This window comes from Xenopus laevis, chromosome 6L (genome assembly GCF_017654675.1).
Source record: "Xenopus laevis strain J_2021 chromosome 6L, Xenopus_laevis_v10.1, whole genome shotgun sequence".
Taxonomy (NCBI): domain Eukaryota; kingdom Metazoa; phylum Chordata; class Amphibia; order Anura; family Pipidae; genus Xenopus; species Xenopus laevis.
In genome coordinates, this window is record NC_054381.1 from 154,725,164 (window position 1) to 154,743,061 (window position 17,898).

At 38.8% G+C, this 17,898-nt stretch overlaps 2 protein-coding genes across 3 annotated transcripts in view; one reads left to right on the plus strand and one right to left on the minus strand.

Moving 5' to 3' along the window:
• Positions 1-17,898, plus strand: part of LOC108719422 (thyroglobulin) — a 140,749-nt gene that overhangs the window by 92,837 nt on the left and 30,014 nt on the right. The gene's annotated exons all lie outside the window — the stretch shown is intronic.
• The window catches only part of sla.L (Src like adaptor L homeolog), a 35,483-nt gene that overhangs the window by 7,743 nt on the left and 9,842 nt on the right, over positions 1-17,898 (minus strand). The window contains exons 1-3 of one of the 2 annotated variants that reach the window (XM_018268274.2): positions 11,205-11,331; positions 5,237-5,324; positions 2,863-2,962 (exon numbers count right to left, since the gene is read on the minus strand). In XM_018268274.2, coding sequence (XP_018123763.1) covers positions 2,863-2,962; positions 5,237-5,297 — 161 coding nt within the window. In that variant the 5' untranslated portion in view covers positions 5,298-5,324; positions 11,205-11,331. Of the gene's footprint in view, positions 1-2,862; positions 2,963-5,236; positions 5,325-11,204; positions 11,332-17,898 lie in introns of those variants that run through there. The other variant, XM_041566654.1, reaches the window with a different exon arrangement.

Sequence of the window (17,898 nt, forward strand, 5' to 3'; positions counted from 1 at the left end):
TTATATTTGCCTTGTCTTTATTAAGATATACCAGCCTGTTTGTTTTAAAGGAATCAGTAAGGTGCGACTCCCTTGCCCTACAGAGCATATCACGCTGAGCCGTGAAATTTGCATTCAAGATCTTGTTTTTCACTATACACAGCAAGAACAGGAAGGCGACTTTCCATTATCCGCTTCGCTTGCACTTTTAAATATAAGTAATGTCTCTTTCCTGTAAGAAATATTATGCAAGACCGTTCTGGCAAGATCAGGCATTTAGAAAGATATAAAAACAGATATCTTGTTCCTCAAAAACATATAAAGTAGTGTTGTTCCGGAAAAATATAAGCACAAAAAAAAGATAATTCTTTTTTGGTGTGGTAAATATTTTAGTTAACAATCTGCATGCCTATATTTTTTTCATGGGGGAGTTGCAGGTACAAAATCAGGAGGAGATCAAACGTTGCATCAGGCACAGAGTGGGAATAATTGCCCTTTATCTGAAAGGCTTGTTTAAAGAACAGAGTGCTCTATAGGCTTGTTCGGCACAAACCATTTCTCCATCCTTCTAATTTTTGGGCAGAAAAGTGCCCAACTCCTTTGTATTGAAACATTTGGTCAAGTCCCCCTTATCACAAAGGTGTCATATACTGTATGGTTGATGTCCAAGACAATAAGCAATTTGTATCAGAATTCAAGCTCATTGACCTTCAGGCTGGGTGCACCTCCTCCATTTTTGTGGGACAGCCCTCCAGTTTATGAAGCAGTTATCTACTGGTTGATCTCATTGTCTTATGTAAATTTTGGAAGCCATTACTCCCACATGAACCAGTTTAAAGGGATACTGTCATGGGAAAAAATTTTTTTTCAAAATGCATCAGTTAATAGTGCTGCTCCAGCAGAATTCTGCACTGAAATCCATTTCTCAAAAGAGCAAACAGATTTTTTTATATTCAATTTTGAAATCTGACATGGGGCTAGACATACTGTATTGTCAATTTCCCAGCTGCCCCAAGTCATGTGACTTGTGCTCTGATAAACTTCAATCACTCTTTACTGCTGTACTGCAAGTTGGAGTGATATCACCCCCCTCCCTTTCCCCCCCAGCAGCCAAACAAAAGAACAATGGGAAGGTAACCAGATAGCAGCTCCCTAACACAAGGTAACAGCTGCCTGGTAGATCTAAGAACAACACTCAATAGTAAAAACCCATGTCCCACTGAGACACATTCAGTTACATTGAGAAGGAAAAACAGCAGCCTGCCAGAAAGCATTTCTCTCCTAAAGTGTAGGCACAAGTCACATGACCAGGGGCAGCTGGTCTAGCCCCATGTCAGATTTCAAAATTGAATATAAAAAAATCTGTTTGCTCTTTTGAGAAATGGATTTCAGTGCAGAATTCTACTGGGGCAGCACTATTAACTGATTCATTTAGAAAACAATTTTTTTTTCCCATGACAGTATCCCTTTAAGGTGTATCAACCATCATGCACAATAATATTCTACCATTTGACAGTCCACCAGATATCGAAGTCTTTGTCCTAGCATTCCCCTTATCCTAGCTACTGTATAATTCATCGTATTTGGGCGTGTGTTCTTTGCAATGTACACATCTAGACGTTGAATTTGTTGAATTTCTTTACAAATGCTTGATTGCTGAGGAATGACTCAAATCTCTCACTCATATTCCTGACTCATATTCCTCAAAGTATGTCTTCATAGACAAATGATCTCTTGTCTATTTCAAAATCAGTTCACAGTGTTCATTTTTGAACTTTTTGTTGAATGTGGAATTGCTATGGGTTTATTTTTATTTCCCTTTTTTTGTGGCTGCTCAGAATGAATAAGGCAATCATCTGACTGGCTGTTTTTTTAATACCAGACATCTATTACTACATGTCCGCCATGTCCCAACTTCATTTTCAACCTTTTTTTATAGTTAAACCACCCCAACACTCTATTCATGTCTTATGGTTAAACATCCAATGTGAAGTCCATATGACACCAATATAATTGTTTGGTTTTGGCTTGGATGATGAGATCACATAAAGAGGACAGCATTTTCTATTTGCATGATAGTCGCTTAGGAAGGTATATCTAGTAAATCTAGAGCATCTGGGCTTGCTGAATAATCATTGGAGGAATTTCATTACTCATCCGAGCAGAAACACCTTTAATGATTACTCAGCAAGTCCACCATGAGCTGGATGAAAGGAAACCCTTCATAGACATGTTGTCCAATATCTTCCCACACTATCATGCAAATAAAAGACAACAGTATTTCTTTGTTTCATATTTTTACAACTTGGGACTGACCTTCATTGTTCAAGAATGACCACACACAGTTTTAATAGTACAAATAGTTCACCAGTTAATGAAGCCAAATTCTATTGACAGTTTTAGTTAATAGGTGAAGAAGTCCCTCTCTGTATACCTCTAATTCACTAGAAGAAACAAGTTTCATACATCCAACGAACCATTGCTAAACCAACCAGTTTTTGCTCACACCTATTTCCGTGACCTCACCATGCCTCTTCTTTGCTCATTCTACTCTCACTCTTTTAGCTCTGAACTTTTGCTTAGTCCACCATCCCCTTCCACCAGAAATAGTGCAGAAGGTAAAATGTACATCCATAATGTCATCAACAGTTCCATTGCACTTTTGTGCAGCTTTTGTTTCTCTGACAAATGGATATTTCTGGACTGAAATGCCTTTTGCCTCCATGGCAGACTGCCCCATCAGTGACACTCAATTCTGTGCCAACTGCTAAAATTCTTGGTGTGTCATGGGCCTTAGAAGAACAAATTGATTATGGGTAAAGTCTACATGGATTCATGTAACTTTAAGTTGATTTCATTGGAACATAAAAGGCAAATACTTACTCAGAAATGACACGTAGTTTTTCTCCAAAATGGAAAATTGGCTCACTCACATCAGGGGAAGGGTAGTCACAAAGTACTGCTAGAAACTCACTGTCTGACACTGGGAGATGCAAACAGAGAAACAAAACAATCAATCAGAATAGATCTGTTATCTTTTCCTCCAGCTTTATCATTAGAATCAGTTGTCGTCTTTATCATATGATTCTGTTGAAATGTTGTAGAGAGAAAACACAGTGGGTGTTGATGGAGGGGGGGCTTTGGTGTCACGGATACTAAAATTGTATTTAGACTATGGTCAACAAGTGGAAATCTGTCATGGACTATTTCATCAATCTGCTTATGTTTTATACATTGCATATGTCAAGACAAGATCACTGTATCTAGACTTAAGGTAGTCATACACACACTGATCAGTTTGTATGAAACATATTACGGTATGTGTGCAAGACATGTAGGGGGCCTGCTGTTCTTGACTAATATCCATGTATTGTGGATTCTGGCTGGTGTAGAGATCAGGCAGCTTTGAACATTTCCTGATGCATCATTGGCCACTACATAGTGCATGGACATATGAGGAAGTAAAGAGTAAACCTGCTTCTGATTGGCCCATGTATGGCCTCCTTCATTGAATGTAATCAAATGATATTACAGGATATTCTGTCCACACTGTTCCTTGAGATGCACTAGTGGCTGGGAAGTAAGGATAAAAATGGTCAAGCTGCCCCCCTAATTTTTTTTTATTTATTTTTTTTAAATACTTCTTCATTTACATATTTAACATGTTATTGCAACTAATTAATAGATTCCACATTTTTATAGATTATATATGTAAACAAACATTAAATACTAGCACACATCTTCAATTAGTGTACAGCTAACCTTTTGGTTCATATTGGGACCTTTTTCAAGGTTTTTTAATCGACGTCTCTATATATATATACTGTATATGCCAAATGTGTGGTTACTGAGGGCAAGTTTATAGAAATGGGGAAAAATACTGCATTCAGCCAAAGTCTTTGTTCTGTGCTGCCACATCCTCATTGCACTTCCTCTTTCGACTGGACTGCCCATAACATGTAGGAATAAAAAACTCTGTAACTTAGCACTTGTTAACTTCACACAGCCACTAAAGTTGGCCTTACATGGGCAGCTTATTGGCTGGTGTGTGGAGCCCTCCGACGGGCTGATCCGATCGATACCTTGCTCTAATTATTTTGGTTTTCTGGCAAAACTCTCATAAAAAAACTTGAACATCATGAAGGCTAATAACATCTTCAAATGGTTCAAGGGACCTCTGCCATTGACTCCTGCATGGCCTTGACACATTTTAGATGATGTATTTTCAGATTCAATCTAATTCCAGGGTCGGTGTATAATACATCTCGAAAACGTTTTAACCTGATCCTATGTGCAAATCCTGCCTAACCAATGTCTCTGCAGAATTAAGGGGATTAAGAAAAAGTTTATTTGCTGCTGAAACTGCCTTTCACCTTGATGTTTGAACATTGTTGGTAGGATTCCATTCATAAATATACAGCTAGGCATTAATGTTTGACATCAGGCCTTCCTTGCATGGCTATTCCAGTGCATCCCACCGGGTTAAGTCAAGTTCTTCCATTCCCATTTCCGCAAGCCCGTTCTGTAAGGACCTTACTTTGTGCCCACAGTGAGTAGCTCCATTACTGATTCAGCAGGATAATAACAAACTCTCACGAAATATTAAGCATTGTTAAGAATGCTGTTGTATGATATAGGGGTACTTGTGTCAGCAATTGGCTTAAATAGTCAGTTTTAAATAATTAGAAAAGGTGTTCACTTATTACTGGCTATATAATATACAGTAATTTAGTGGGCTACAACAATAATATTTTTGTACCTAAGGGGCAGATTTATCAAGGGTTGAATTTTGAGGGTTAAAAAAACCCTCGAAGTAAAATCCTTCGAATTTGAATATAGAATTCGAAGGATTTTAGCTCAAAAGGTTCGATCGAGCAATTCGAACTATTTAGGGCGATCGATCGAATGATTTTTATGCGATTAAAAAAAACTTAGAAAAGTATGAAGTCTAAGTTTTTTTTTTAAAGAGACGGTATTTAAATTTTCGAATAGTCTAACGATTTTTACTTTGAATCGTTCGAATCATGTGATTCGATCGAATTTGACCAATTCAGTGGTCGAAGTACCCAAAAAAATACTTTGAAATTCTAATATTTTTGCATTCAAACTATTCACGCGAGCTTAGTAAATCCGCCCTTAAATGTCTACTGGGAGTATGTCACTTGCCACAGTAAGAAACAAATTTTATGAGCATAGGGCCTGACTTAGATTGAAGGAGACAATGATGTGTAATTGGAATGATAAAACTGGTACATACCTGTTTGGCATGAAACAATGTTATCTGGTGGTGCAGCTGAATTTTTTACAATGTTTCCCATTTCCACTTCTGTTCCAGTGTATCAATTCTATGATTTAAAAAAAATAAAGGAAATTTGTTTTTAGTTTCTAACATGCATCAAAGGTCAGACTAACCAGAGGTATCGCAAACTGATAAATAAGCCTACACCAAAAAGGCCCATCTTTAGTTGTGGTGTGTCCTGGGATAAAACAAACCTAACAGGCCTATTATTTATACCAATTAGAACAGTCCGTTCCATGGCCTCATAGCTGTTAAATTCCCAATATCCCACAAGAGCCCTTAGTTTCCATTAAAAGCTGACCGTGGTACATCAACAGCTGAAGATAAAGATCCTAAGCAATATCATTGCCATTTTGCTCTGCTGTTGACCACTCTGTTGACATATATGAAAGTTCACACTAATTTAATTTTCTGCTTAATGTTTGCACTAAACATTGCAGATTTGTGGACATGGGAAATATATGGCACAGGTCACTTTAAAAAGAAGCTTTATTTCAGCAGTCTCAGTTCCCTACTCACAGCTAACATGAGGGTATTAACATGGACATGAAACTTAATTTACATTATTTGTCATTTCTCTTTTCCATGGAGCTGTTCTGTAATAAGCAACCACACTTAGCGCCACCTTTCCTAAAGCTGTCACCCTAGAAATGGGTTTATACAGAAAATATGGTCCTGAACTCAAGTTGACAACCATAGAGTTGCAATCCCAACCCAATAAGGGGGTCAACCATAGAGTTGCAATCCCAACCCAATAAGGGGGTCACTGTTGTTTACTGTGCCACCTAGTTTTCTTATCCTTCTGCAAAATGCTTCCCTCCTAAACTATATTAAGTCCCTTTATTTATTTGAAGTTTGATGTCGATGTTGAAAGTCATTTCTGATATTCTTTGTTATTTTAAGACCATGAATCAGCTTAATTGCCCTCCCTGGGAAAGTTGTATTGTATTAATATGGTTGTATAGATTTGTCCTTCAAGAGGAGGTATCACAAGTGATCTAAACAGTCTAAACTCCCTCTTCCTGCTACTCATATATAACAGGGAGTACTTATTAGGACATTGATGTAACACAAGGTGGCCAGAAAGAAGCTTTAGTAGGTAATATGAGGCATGAGTCAAGGGATTATGAGAACAAGTCATATTCAGTAATCGGATTTGCTCCAGGCCACCCCTAATAGTCATACTGTGTAGGGAACAGCAGCAGGTCTTTCTGGCAGGCAGTATATCATGATTTTTGTGGTTACAATACTGTATAGATCGTACGTTTTTTTCATTTCCTCCTTCTGTTTCAGTAAATGAGAATAGAACCATATTTGCTTTCACCAAAATAATTTTGACGGCATGTGCAAATGCTCAAATACTTAGGTCAAGCAGCTCGGTCTGATGGAAGTTGCTTCACGAGTCCGGCATTGGGGTACTTATGTTTATTCCCAAGCCCCATTGATATCACTGCTTATATGCAGAGGAGGCTTGAAGAGTTGGGCTGTACCACAAAGTGCCACTGTGCAGTGTGTTATTTTGTTGACATATATATATGTGGTACAGTTTTATCAGGGCCTTAAGTTACATGTCATTTCCCTTTGTCTATTTTTGCACAGCCATTTCGTTCATGGACTTGTACTGGAAGCCTAGCCTGTCACTTAGCACTGGGGCAACAGAACTCATTGGTTCTGCTCCTGACGTTATTCCTTGGTAGTGGTCATCTGAGTTTTTGGATTAATGTCGTACTGTAAGGTCCAGTGTTTGGTCAAGACCCCACCAATGCTCATAAAAATGATATATTTTTAAGAATATCTGGCTCAAAGTTTATGCCTTATAGATTTTCCTAGTACTGACACTAATTCTCCAACACACACTAGTGGACCTTTAGAATGGGCCCCTATAAAGATCCTTGGACCCCACAGCAGGGGAGCCAGTCCCACATGGTCAAGCATTTGAAGCAAACATGTAGACAACCTATTGATTTGTGTTATAGCTTCCTTTGAATTAATACAAAACATTGTCATCTATCCACACATGCAAAAACCATAGGAGCATGGTCGTTATCCCTCTGTAAATCACTAGAAAGAATGGGTTAATATTCTGATGTTTCATCTCCTGTAGAGTTAATCAATTTGGCTCCAAATAAACCCCTCGTGTAGTCTTCTGATTTGTTCTGTGCCTTTTTTAACAAAGTTCTATCTTGCACAAATAAGGAAGTTGCCCGATATCTTGCATCAGTTTCCACTGCCTTTTTTGCACAATAGGAAGCTAAAGAAGTGCAGCGACAAGACTCAGAAACTGTTGTTTTTTTCTTGAGCCACATGTGAAAACTTAAAGAAATATGGCCTATTTTATAGCGTTGCAAGTAGGAGCTGCCGCTAGACTTCGAGCTAACCACTTCAATGTAGGGGTTTCAGCTTCTGGGGTGGTGAAGTCCTATATTTCCAGCTCATGACTAACACCTGTGCCCAACACACTTTATCTCTCCGTGGGATCAGCACCTGTGGATATCGGGTGCCAGTTAAAGATTTAAAATCAAACTAGAAAAGTTAACAATACAAATATAACAAACAAATTGAGGACAATCGAAAAATATCTTAGAATAGTTTGGCAATGCATTTGAAGCTTTCTTGGCGGCACCCAATGCCATTGCATTTTAAACATTGTTTTCTGTGCTTCTCAGTAGGGTTTACCAAGTACAAATCCTCACTGATTGGGGGGGTTGGAAATCAGAAAAGTAAAAAAGAAACTCCTTTTTGATATTCTGTGTGTTGGTCTCCATATTTAAGGAATTTACCAGAAGCAGACCTCTGATAAGCATCAGTTTGGCCACATATTAGGAGGCCAGCTATTTATTACTCAAAATCACTTGCACTGAACTGGACAAAAAATTATAAGAATTTTTTTGCCAGCATTTTCGCACCTAGAGGCCAGATGTGGTGAGATCCATTCTGTCCAATGGGGCACAGCAGCACATTTTTTATGGAACTAACGGGAATATCCTCAAATTGTGTTTTTTAATCCATTTGTTAGAAGCTTACAGGAAGCTTTCTTGCGCCTCAAACAGTATTGTCATTTCTCATACATAAGATGAACCAGAGGAAATTTTTTTGCAGATTTTGATAAATCTGCCTCTAGGTATGAGAAAATTTGGTGGAAGTCTTTGGGGAAGAAGAAATTTAGTTCAAAGTTGATCATTATGAACTTGTTGCGCTAAACCTGATTTGATACGCAATGGTAAAAGGAGACAATGTTCAGAACCTGGGAATATTCATATTTCAAATTTTCATATTTGATCACAAATAACATCAAATGATTATGTGACATGACGACATATTTCAGGTTTGGTTTTCTGAGTACAAACAATTTTGTCACCAGGGTGCTAAAAACCCAGTTGGCCCTCCCAACCCAGAACCGATCCCTATCTACCCTCTACTGTCAGTTACTCTGCCACAATTACGCATTAGGTGCTTTGGGGGAAGGGGATGTCGGTGGGTGAGCGGGAAGGAGGGGGGTCCCAAAGGTGGTATGTAGGCTCCTGGGGTAACAGCCCTGGGAAGGCCTCACACAACCCAGTCCAACCCTGGTTAGCACTAAGGCTAGTGGCACATGTTGCTTTTGACCACTGCTACCATCCAGCAGAAGACAGTAGTTGCCAAACTCCCATGTCCACTTGGGCATTTTCTATCAAGGCCTGTCTGTCACCATTTCATATGTATTGACCAGGGTGTTTTTCATTAAATAATAGTGACATACAGGCGTATTCAATTCACCACTGACCATTGCACTTTTCTACTGGCTAACAATGATGAACGAAACCCCCCATGTGCCATTAGCCTAAAGGTCTTCAACAACCTTATCCTGAGCCTGACCCAATCACTAAATAAAATATGAATATTGCTGTATAGCTATCCAGACCCCACAGATTAGACAAGAGAAGAAATCGCCAAATTTACATTTTTCAGATATCTTGTGGATTTTTTTTAATTCTCACTCCAAAATAAATTAAATTAATAATTGCACCACCACCTCTTAACCCCAAAGTCAACCATCTCTACCATAGACAAGATTTTTGGATAGAAGGCCCAAAACCTGAACTGCCAAGTCAGTTGACTAATATTGCATAATCTACTACAAGCATGGGATTTATTTATCTAGAAAAGCTCAGAAATACAGAGTGCCATTTACCTTACTGTCCTGTTTAAACAACAACTTTACTGAATTGTTGATAGTAAAGTACTTTGTAAATGATGGTAATGAAGCGTCATAAATCTATGTTGGTGGCAAAACAATACCAATGGGTTATTTCAATGCTTAATTGTTTTCGGTAGCCCTAATGTACAGTGTGGTGCATCCCATTATGGACAGATTCACTACCCAAAGAACTCCAGGTCCAAAGCACCCCAGATAACTGGTCTAATAAAAAAAGAAATGTCCTTTTCTACAAGGAGGATCGATTATTGGCCCAATATACAATATACTTTGCCATCACAAATTATTATTATTATTTTTGGTAATAATAAACCCCAGAATGCTTAGTTGGTTCCATTGACAGTTTCCCCAGAGTTTGTTGTAGTATCCATGCCTAGCAAATGCATATTCTATACTTCAAGGAAATAACTGCAAATGTGTTATTTACATAGAATGGTACATTCCTGGCTGTTAATTAGTAACATAGAACAAACAGACTGTAGAGATTATTTAGCTTCTCCAGGTTTGATGTTGGAAGGACCCACTGTTATCCCGCCACCCCTCTTTTGCAACCTGGTAGGGAAATAAACATGGAAATTTGTTTTGACATAGAAATAGATCCAAGGATTGCTTCCCATATTTATAATTAATGATCATCATCAACATTGCCCAAAACTGCCCTCACCCATGTTTCTTTTCAGGCAATCATTTAAGGGACATTCCCTCGTCATGAACTACCACCTGTCAGTTTGCACTAGGCAAAGAAACAACCTAAGGTAATCATTAAAGATAACACTAATAAGAAAAACCCAATGACAAGCAACATCTACCCCTGATGAAGCTGCAGATACAGTGAAACTAAGTGGGGTGGCATAGGTGGACCAAGCTAGATGCAACTAGGTACCGCAAATCCCAACATTGCTAGATAGCTGCAAGAATTAGGACACAGGTTAGACTATATAAGTTGGAACAAAATTAACAGAAACAGGCAGATTTCATTGCTCTAATTCAGAATTCATTGCTTTTTTCACCTAAATTGCCCCTTTTTGGGTGGAAATTGCTTAGCTTGTTCCATCTTTTTTGTGGCTCCTCTGTGTTCTCCTGGTTGGTCAGTTGTAACTAGACCTATGTACAATACAATGCCTATAATATCTATAGTTTTTGTTGCTGAACTTTGTTTGCAATATTTGGCATAACGTTTATTTTTGACAAACTTCAGATCATATTGTGTGCAATATTATTTCATGTTTTTGTTCTGTGCCCCGCCAGTATAGAACTTTAAGGTTTTGCCTGCCTGTTGGGGTCACTGATCCAGGCACCCAGAAAGTATTCAATTGTGCAGGTAACTAATAATTCTTTATGATTAATATCCACTCTTTATTTCAATCAAAATTTGTTGTTGAAAAAAATATCCACTTTAATGGAGTGGTCTTTATCCAAGAGGGGGCACAGATCTATCTTCCATAACTGAAACGCTCTAATTGTAGATAATTTTCTGATTTGAGGCCAGAGGTTTCCAACAACTTTACATTTAAAAGGCTTTGAAAACCCTTAATAAATAATTAGAAGCCAATTTTCAGGAGTTCTATCATAGAGTCTTGCAGAACATCCAAAACACAGCAATCCTGAGACTTTCCTTGCAAATACAATTGCTCTGGTCACTCCCCACGGCACGCAACCCTCAGAATTGAATAAGCTCTAGAGTGATGATAATTGTGTCCTCATACAATAATTACAACTAAGATCCCTTACCTGAGAATATCTTGGTTTATGCCATTGCTGTAAGGTGCACACAGGGGCCCTGGCTTTATGATGGAGTGTTGTCAGCCCCAGACAGAAAGTGACAGAAGAGAACGTCCGGGTTTAGTTTTATACATACAGAGGAAGTGTGCGGCTCATGCTGCAACTGTCGTTTTGCCTTCACAAGGAGAATTTGCACAGCACTTGTGAAGGAAACAGGTTCCTGTTTATAGAATGCGTCCATCACAATCATGTTACAAGTTTGTGTGAAGTAACTCTGAAAGTATCATCTCACCTATTGCTTGAGAACAAACTGTTGCTCTGTTATCCACCCTCAATTTTCCTTTTAAAACAGAAAAGCATTTTTGTGCTGTTTTTGGTTCAAACGTCTTCTTTGCTCCAGCTTTGGTGGATCCACAACATCAGATTACCTTAGACCCCAAATCTTATCCTGGTGCAGTCTGGGTCCTCTGCTCGCTGTATCCCCCTCATTCTAGTAGACTAAACTAGGGATACATAGCTTTTTAAAATATTCATTATATTAAGAGTGAGAAGGGAAGGAGTTGGGAAAATATGTAAAGACAAAGTTACAAAAGATAATTCAAGTATCTTGTGTAACATTAAGGCGCCTTTCAAATTGTGGAGAAAATGTGATTTCCAAAGAAAAAAACCCTCAAAAATGTGACTACAAAAATTAATCAATAAGTCAATGGAAGGTGTATCTTCAGCATTCAAGTCTTTCTAAAAAGTCAGCTTAAAAAAAATTGCATGGAGCATTGTGATGTTTAAGTCACGCATCACCACCTTAATTGTTTAATCAAAATTCTTTGAGATTATTTAAAAAAAAAAGTTCTATTTGAATTTGAATATATCTACCCCCCAAAATGGTACATTTTGTTTAAAAAGGAACGCTAGGTATGATACGGAGGATAGGTAAGATTGATCCATTGGATTTAGTGGAGTAAAGGGTGTAGAGTGTGATCAGGGGCACTGCTACCAGTTACAAGAGGTCTAAAAAAGCCTCTCTTGGTATATTCAAGAGCTGTAATTCTGATTTTTGAATCTGAATTTTGCCTCTGCTAGTGCAGAGAGAGCAATTTCACTGGGAGGTGGTATCTGAAAAGCCACCCCAGGATAGAAAGCCCCCTAAGTGTGATCCACATGGATTATGGGTTTCTGTTTATCTTCTTAATATATTGTCCGTTATCTTTCCTTATTCTTGGGAACGTGGCAATCCAGCATACATATGTCGGTAATGTTTTAGTGATTCAGTTTCCATGTTTTCCAATAGGTTTGACTTCATATTTTTTTAATGGTTGTTATTTCTTCCATGTTCTTTGTGGCTTCCCATTCTATCAAGGCTGAAATTTCTGTAGATTTCTATTTCAAGGGTCTCACAGATTTGCCGAATGTTAAAATTGTCTTTAATTGTGGCATTGAGTGGACTATAAAATAGCATGTTTAGTGCTGGTGAAATATTCCTTTCAGTTGTTACCATAGGTTGCCTTTGTCTCCATTACATCTCCAACATTTGTCCTCAACGTGTTTAAATATTTTCTTTAGTTGGACCTGAGTAATTCTGGTGGACATATTGAGGCAAATTCACTAAAGGGCAAATTTTTCGCCTGCGAAGGCTTCCGCCACACTTCGCCAGGAGCAAATTCGATACCACTTTGCCAATTCATTAAAATGCGAAGTTGCGTCTCAGCAGCCGAACACTGGTGAAGTATACACTAGCGTTAATTTGTCAACATCAGCATTTCATAGCCAACTTTCGCTAACGTTAGTTTCTGCCTACTGAAACTTCATCAGTCCTCTTACGCTTAGGTCAATTTGACCACATATAGGTCATATATACGTCTTTATTAGAGATGTTGGTGTAAATGCTTGAATTGGCCACTTATTATTACCAATGTCCAAGGAAGCAAAATAAAGACAAAATAAATCCTCTAATTCCCTAGACATGAGCCCACCCTAAAACAAATGTGGCATGCCCCTCAAATGGTAAAAAAACTTGTAACTTAAACTTTTTTGTTTTAAGACAATCCTGCTTTAAAATATGAAAAAACGCCAGCGTTTTTTTTTTTTAGAACTTATGACTTTTCGGCATACAGGATATGATGTCACTGACTTAAGAATGAAGAGCTGTAGCTTTATCTTATCAGTTCACCAGGTCTAAGGTGGTGAAGGAAACTCTGGCAAAAGAGATAACATTCTGTAAAATTCGAACTTTTGTGAATTTGCAGAGTAAAGATTGTTTGCCTGAGTGATAATTTACCTGGTGATAGGGTCTGAAACTGCACTAGTGATGGTCACTTTCGCTAGCGAATTGTCCTCTATGTCTCTATTGGCAATATCCCTGCGGATGGGATTTCTGATGAATTTTTGCTAGCGAAGGTCACTTTGCCCTTTAGTTAATCTGCCCCATTGACTTTGTTGCTAGAATATACAAAAAAAGAGAGAGAAAAAAGAAATGACCCATCTAATTGCACCTTCCCATCCATTCTTGCAAAACTCAAGTGAAGTGATTCTTAAAGTGCATGTAAAGTCTAAAATAGAATAAGGCTAGACATGCTGTATTTTGTATACTAAACATAAGCATGAACTTACTGCACCACAAGCCTAATTAAACAAATAATTTATGCTTTCAAAGTTGGCTACAGGGAGTCACCATCTTGTAACTTTGTTAAACATCTTTGCAAGACTAAGACTAAGTGCACATGCTCAGTGTGGTCTGGGCTGTTTAGGGATCGTCATAAACAAAGCTGCTTGAGTTCTGCATGACTGGGAAGGAAGGCGGGGGCTCCCCCTGCTGTTCATAAGTACGATTGTTTCCCTGCAGAGCAGTTAGGGACCGTCTGACAATTCCTATCCACAGCAGTAAATGAAGGGAGAATTTCACTGCATACAGTCAGGTTTCTTATAAAAACGGTACACATTTTTTAATTAAAGCATATTGGAGATACGTTTCTTTTTCATTAAAGAAAGTAAAAATCGGATTTTATTTTTTTGCCTTTACATGCCCTTTAAAACTTAACTTTTAATAAAGCGTTAAAAGAGGCTGATAGACTGAATAACAAGGGGTTAGAGGGTTTTTTTGTAAGTCACTAAGGTAAGTACACCAAGTAATAACCCACATCCATCCACCCCTTCACCCACTTCAGGATCCCTCCCTTCCGGTCTACGGTCGAACTGCTGAGGGATTAGGGTAACAAAGACCACAATTCAATTAAATTCTTTCAGAAACTAGGTGTATTTAGATACTGGTATCGAATTGTAAAACCCACGGATCGTTCGATAAACCAACCCCTTCACCCTCCAAGGTCCCCTCCCGATCCAATTGCCCCAGTAATGAATTCTATGTCCCTATCAGACGCCTACCTAACCAAAGCTAAAAATGCGCCTGAAGCGCGTTTCACCCGCCAGTTTGCGGGCTTTATCAAAGGCTTAGAATATATCTGCCTGTTTTTGAATTCCATTTAGTTTGTTTTCCCAGTTCAGAAAGAAGATTGGTTTGGATTGGCTGTCGTTTATCAGCTTCTGGTAGAATAAAGAAAAGGGTCTTGGGATTCCCTATCTCTTAATACTACTACTGTAGAAGCTCATCAGGTTTTAGCGTTTCATCAAATTTTGGGATAAATGCAATCTTGAATTTTAATAAATTGGTCCTTAAAAGTCTACTTTTTATGGTAGCCCCAAAATCGCAATGGATGGCTTTCATAATTATTTCGGATCATATTACATAAAGATACTACTAACTTTTTTCTAATAATTTTTGGATTTAGCCAATGGTATAACTACAAAGAAAGCAGACCCCGCGGCCACAAGGGGGACCTGGAAAATTGTCGTTAGATCAGGTAGAAATACATCTGAGATTTTGCTCACATCATGGATCTATCTCCATGTTGTTCTTGGCTTGTACTTTATGTTTCTCAAGATCTTGAAGTAGCTTGATTGGTAGATTTTTTCTTTTGTTTCTTTTTTTTCTATAAGATAACAAACCCTAGACTTGCTACCTATTCTGAAATTAAAGACTGGTTCTAAAGCCATAATTTTTCTCTAAGCAAGCTGAGGAGCATTTCACTTCCTCCAGTTAAATTTATCATGATAAAATAGGCAGCCTGCTATATTTAAACTCATGTTTTAAAATCGTATTTCAACAAATGCAGCCAAGTCTAATGCTGCGTTAAAATAAATATACTTACATTTAAAACAGGAAAAGGTGTTGTGGTCAGTGAAAACTTGGTGAAATACAGTTTGGTCAGATGACACGTTCAGAGGAAATTGGTGCAATGTGGTTGTCTGTGAGTACAGTCTGCTAGTCAAGATGATTTTTAAATCCTGAAATGTTTCTGCTTAATTTTGAACAGAACATGGGAATACTTATGCAGTTGTATGACTATGAGCAAACTTAGGGGACTGTTCCTGCTGAATTGTGCTTAGTAGAGGGGGATACCTATGCTGCCATAGTTTTATGGATCTCTCTGTACAGACTATGAGCAAACTTAGGGACTGTTCCTGCTGAATAGTGCTTAGTACAAGGGAATACCTTTGCTGCCATAGTTTTATGGGATCTCTCTGTACAGACTATGAGCAAACTTAGGGACTGTTCCTGCTGAATTGTGCTTAGTACAGGGAATACCTATACTGCCATAGTTTTATGGGATCTCTCTGTACAGACTATGAGCAAACTTAGGGACTGTTCCTGCTGAATTGTGCTTAGTACAGGGGAATACCTATGCTGCCATAGTTTTATGGGATCTCTCTGTACAGACTATGAACAAACTTAGGGACTGTTCCTGCTGAATTGTGCTTAGTACAGGGAATACTTATGCTGCCATAGTTTTATGGGATCTCTCTGTACAGACTATGAGCAAACTTATGGGACTGTTCCTGCTGAATTGTGCTTAGTACAGGGGAATACCTATGCTGCCATAGTTTTATGGGATCTCTCTGTACAGCAAACTTAGGGACTGTTCCTGCTGAATTGTGCTTATTACAGGGGAATACCTATGCTGCCATAGTTATGGTATCTCTCTGTACAGACTATGCATATCAAACAGCCACGATCCTTAAGCTCTTTTCTCCATCATCCTCAAATTTCAACCAGGGCTAGATGAGCCTTTCTGTAGCACATATAGTGTATATTCTCGATGCCTAAGCTTCATAAAGTGTCATAGCCCCTCCTGGTGTGCCATGAGTAATCATAAACCCACTGTTTACCCATTATATTGATTGTAACAAATGGAAAGTAATAGATCTAACTGACTACTTCATACTAATGAAAATGGGCTATTAGTGGGTACAGATGAGTTAGTCAAGAGTATAGAATAGGGTCATGTTCTGGTTGTCTCGTCTCTTTCTGCGTGTGTCTCTATATAATACTCTATGCTATTAGCTCAAACCATTGAGGAAATCGGTCTTACTCTCGCTTCCCCAATTACACAGGGATTACTCTGACTCTCAAAATAATCACGCAGTTCTCCCCAGGCCCTTCTGTTTTCAGAAATGGGCATCTACATACACTTCCCTGTTTATAACGTATAACATCCTCGCTTTGTTAAGGGTTTTTATATGTTTACTAAAACTCAAAATGTATCTTATATTTTTTTATTAAAACAAAGTCAACCTAACTCCCATACACGAATATAACTAATTTACCAAAAAATCAGCTTGAAAAAGTCTGAGCGAAAAACTTTGCGACAAAATTGGCGCTCCAAAAACTCCATATTTATCAGACGAAAACCAGCGTAGATCACAATGGAGTGTTTTCAGATTTTGGGGTATAATAAATCTCTACAAATTTGAGTGCTCACATATTTCTAGCATGCAATTCTACACAGGTTAGGATCCTAAAAGTGCACCCTTCCAAATCACCCAAGAAATGTATCCAGAAGAAGGCAAACAAAAACTCCTATAGGCTAGAAACCGGTTTTGCCCTAATCAATCTAACAGAACACCTTCCCCTGTATGTGTGTGTGGTAATGTCACAGGCATGGGAACATATGTGGGGCAAGAGAGCCTAAACTAGGGGTAGGTAGACATGGTACCTGCCTAGTGCCCCCCCATCATTGTGCCCTAGGCAGGTGCCTGTAACGCACCCCGCTGGTTGCCCGTCTGCGCCTACCTTGAGGCACACTGACAGGTGAGTTCGGGTTGAGCTTCCGGCGCATAGTCGCCCAGTGAATACATGCTCTGCGCGCCTACTTTCGGCGCATGCGCACCTGGTCCTTCCTATTTGAAATTACTGGTGCCTGTGTCCAAATTGGACACTGATTGTTATATTCCCCTTCCATTGGTTCCCCTTAGTGTCCATCTCTACTTCTCGTTTCCCATTGGCCCTTTTTCCTTAAATAGGTTCTTCCCTTTTCCCTCCTTGCCCAAGCTGGCTTCTGTTTGTTCAGTTCCTGCCTAAGCTTTGATGCTTATTGCCGTTCCGGTTTTTGACTCCTGCCTGCCTGCCTATTGACTCCGATTCTGCCTTAACCCTTCTCGTGTTCACTTCTCTGGATTTGACTCCTGCCTGGTTACCTGCTACCTGTCCCGAACCTTGCCTGGCCTAACTTTGTTTCTGCTTCTTCTTGCCTGTACTATGAATATCATCGATGTATTTGGGTTCCATGTAGATTCTGCAGCAGAAAGCTGGCATCAGTGAAGACCAGGATCCTCAGGGGTGATCTTGTTTACTGTAAGGTACTTACCAGCG